Source organism: Corvus brachyrhynchos, unplaced genomic scaffold, assembly GCF_000691975.1.
Source record: "Corvus brachyrhynchos isolate BGI_N302 unplaced genomic scaffold, ASM69197v1 scaffold544, whole genome shotgun sequence".
In the NCBI taxonomy this organism is placed as follows: domain Eukaryota; kingdom Metazoa; phylum Chordata; class Aves; order Passeriformes; family Corvidae; genus Corvus; species Corvus brachyrhynchos.
In genome coordinates, this window is record NW_008238325.1 from 2,648,453 (window position 1) to 2,652,346 (window position 3,894).

General features: G+C 49.5%; 1 protein-coding gene across 1 annotated transcript in view; it reads right to left on the reverse strand.

Moving 5' to 3' along the window:
- Positions 1-2,940: 2,940 nt before the first annotated feature.
- GMPS (guanine monophosphate synthase) overlaps positions 2,941-3,894 on the reverse strand; it is a 22,012-nt gene continuing 21,058 nt past the window's right edge. The window contains exon 16 of the mRNA XM_017734410.1: positions 2,941-3,483. Within this exon, the coding sequence (XP_017589899.1) occupies positions 3,382-3,483 (102 nt within the window). The 3' untranslated portion in view covers positions 2,941-3,381. The remainder of the gene's footprint in view (positions 3,484-3,894) is intronic.

Below are 3,894 nucleotides of genomic sequence, written 5' to 3' on the forward strand. Positions count from 1 at the left end.
TATCTTGTATTAGATTGGTTAGTGACAATTAGAATATTCAGTACAGAAGATGATTTATTGTATTGTAACCAAGAGTCCAGCCCTTTTTTTTCCACTCCTCTCTTCCACTCTCATACTCGCTCTCTCTCTCTCTCTCACCCGCTTACTCTCTTGCTCTCCTGGGCCTGCTCCGAGCTGAGTCTGGCAGCTCTGAGCAGTGCCCCTATACCCACGCCCTTTGCAATAAACCGCATGTTCAAAGATCTGCTTATAGAGATCCCCGTCCGTAACCTACACCCCACAATGTTTTTTTCCACCCTAAATAACATTTAAAAAAGGGAAGAAGTCCTGCAAGCAGCTTTATATTGACCGCTGTATCCCAAACCACTCTAGGGAAGGAACCACAAGAAAAATATCCCAGCTGTAAAGGGGCCCTTGAGCACACATTTAAATCAATTACATCCATAAACCCAGCTTTTTCAACCCCAAATACATTCCCATTCATAATATAGTTTCTACACCTAAGCCCCTAAAAAAGAAAAAAAAAAGAGCCACACCAAGGTTCAAACATAATATTTTTATTTGTGGATAAAAATTAAGGCTCACAGTACTTTATCATTTCACAAGCAGAAAAATGTTAAAAATTGAGACTGATGGGGAGTGCCCCCGATACAAATTCCTCTAATTGCTGACATGTTTTACTGAAGACTCAGGGTGAACAATTGTACAGGGCAGCTACAGGTATTAGTTTGTAAACTAGGTGCTAAATATAACTGGTTTTTAAGAAATGTGAACAGAGTATGATGTTTCTCTCCACTCTGGCTGTCCAGGACACAGGGATTCCACAGAAACATCCAGAACTGCTGGGATGAGCACACCAACCTTCCCAGAACAACCCAGCACGGCCACGACGCACAGCTGGCACACAGGGCAGGGGCTGAGGGGCACAGACTCCATTTCAGTAAGACATTTTGATTTATAGTGCAATACTTTATGCCTAAAATGTTCAATATCCAACTTTCTGACCTAAAGAAGAGCACGGAATTGCTGCCCAGCTCCAGGAATGCAGAGGGGACGCAGCTCAGGGGTTAAAGGATGGTCACAGTGCACAGCAGAGATCCTGCCCAGAGTTAGGACGCAGCTCCAAGGAGGACTTTTCCAAGGGCGCAGCATGCAGGGAATAAAAGGTTCCTGCCCAGGAGAGCTGCAGGGTGTGTCCCAGAGGCACCACCTCCCCTGCAGCCCCAGCCCTCACTGTGGGCACACTTTACCCCAGCTACATCACAACCACAGGAGACAAACTGCAGCTCCAGCTACACAGCAACAGCCCGGGCACAATCCAGCAGGGGCTGGGTTTCAGAGTTCTCTGTATTATTTGCATTATTTTTAGTGATTCCTTCAGCTCTGCTTGTTTGCTGTCAAGGCAACACAGCCGTGGCAGCCACAAGGACGAGCCTGTTGCTGTGAGAATTGAGGGGGTTCTGCATCTCACCAGAGATTCAGCTCTTGTCTCTGCACCCTTCTGAGCAACATACCACCCAGAAATGACAACAGCTGCCCTCAGCCTTTCCTGCCAAACTTAAATGCACTGGAACTTCACTGGGGAGCTCTCTTTGAGATCAGCTTTTACCGGCTGGGACAGGTCCTGCCCCAGCAAACACCCATTTACAGGGTTTAACCAACCACAGACCCCCTTCCTGCAGCAAAGGAATCAATAATCACTGGCACCACTGAAGCTCAGAGAGCTTATGACAGGTGTAGGTGCAAATCACCACCCCCTTCTAAAAAGGAGGTGACTGAGTTATCAATTCAGCTCAATTTGCCCACGTCAATTAAGCTGCACTTGCCCAAGCTGCAAAGCCCTCCTGCAGCAGGGCTGGAGGGGAGGCAGAGCTCCCCACCCCAATTGCTGCCCTCCTGCAGCCCCTGTCCCCAGCAGCCCTCGGAGCTCGGACACACCACCTCCTCCCCCTCGTGCAAAACACCCTCAGTGACACAGGCAAAAACAATCCATTTACACCAGTTGGCCATTTCCTAGGAGCAGAGATTTCCAAACCCAATTTCCATAGTGTGTAGGCAGGGAATGCAAGAGCAGGAAAATGCGTGTGCAGAAAAATATGGAACAAACAGGTTCAATATTATTCCAGTTCCCAAATCCAGGCAAGGGCAGGGAGAAGGAGCTACAGCCATGAAATACTCCATGTTACTGAACAGTTTAAACCAAGTATTTTACCCCGTAATACTACAGTGATCTTGCAGCTGAACAAAACACAACTGCTTAAACGAAAAAATCAGGATAAGAGGGATGAATGCACATTGCAGGTCCCCCAGTGGGGGTACCAGCAGGCACCCAGCAACCTGCTCAGGTCAGAATCCAACTGTTCCTGCCACAGGACAGGTGGATGGAAATGGCTTTGCCTCAAAACATCAGAAAGCTCCTGTCCAGTAACCATCTCAAATTATTGCTTCACTACGAACAGCAGAACACGAGCGACAGGAGATCTACAGGGATGGGGAGCTCACCCCGACCAGGGCTCCACACTAACAACTAGAGTGATCTTACAGATCGAGCTAAGCACAACACACACCCCAAAAAAACCCTGTCAGAGCAAATGTGTAGAAAATAAACTGTCATCAAGTACAAGGGAAGCACAGGGGCAGCGCTGGGGACACACAGGAGCCACAGGTGCAGGAGCTCGGCTGCCACAGCTTGCCCAGCTGCCCTGCCAGGTTTGCCCTCCTGCCATCCCCAGAGCCCTCAGAGCCACTGCAGTGCCCGGGTGAGCCACGGGAAGGAGCCGGGAGCTCTCCTGGGCCCAGGCGAGCAGGGACAGACACACGGACACGGCGGTGCCACAGAGGTCAGCACTGCCCAGCCCTGGTGCCTCGGGCCGGGTCCAGGAGCACAGAACACAGGACACAGCATACACAGCCACTCCACGACTCAACAGTACCCACTACTCCATTTGGCAAAATATTTATTTATAATAAATCTGTCCCAAAGCGGTTGGTCACAAAGAATTAACTCCTTTTACATGTTTGGGCTGTAACAATGCTTTTGGTAGAAGTAAATAAACTGTCTCTTTTTACACAGTGTACAAAAACAAAGAGACACTGAAATGACAGTAACAGAACACAGGAGAACACGGGGACTGGAACGACAAAGGCAAAGCAGAGGGGCCTGTCCCGGCAGCGCTGCCACCATCATTTACCCGTACAATCCTCAGCCCCACGCTGCTCTCATCCCCAGCACAGCTCTGAACTGCAGGATTATGCTCCAGGAGAGGAATCTGATGCGATGTAGCAGCTCCAGTCACTCTTTCACAGTACTGCATGTCAACACTGGGAATGGTTTCTGATATGATTTAGACTGCACACAGTACTTGGATAGGGAACAGTTAATTACTCCCACTCCGTAGTTCCTGGTGGCTTTGATGTCAAGTCATACATCACCCGAGAGATGCCAGGGATCTTCTTGATCTCTGCCACCATTTTCAACACAACCTGTGGTGGAGGGGAAACAGAATATCAGAAGAAAGCATGTGACACAGACCTGATGAAAATCATCCTCAAAAAGCTTGAGGGCAAACTGCTCACACCAATTCTGCTGGACACCAGAGAGAAGAGCCTGTTGCTGTCAGCACAGTGCCACCAGGCAGGAAATACAATCAGCTAAAAGAAAACCTCTCGTTTGTGGTACAGCTACACTTGGGGCTTGCTGAGTTTGGCACAGACAGAACTGCCCAGGCTCAAAGCTGCTCCCTGGAGTTCAGCAGCAACACTGTGCTGCCCCTTCCTGCCAGTCCCTCCCTGGCTCCCCTCGCACCAGCACCTCCAGCTGGGCCACCAAGCACAGAGAACAGCTGGGGGAAACCAACCCCTGCCAAAAGAAAACCAGAAGCTGCCAAGGGAAAG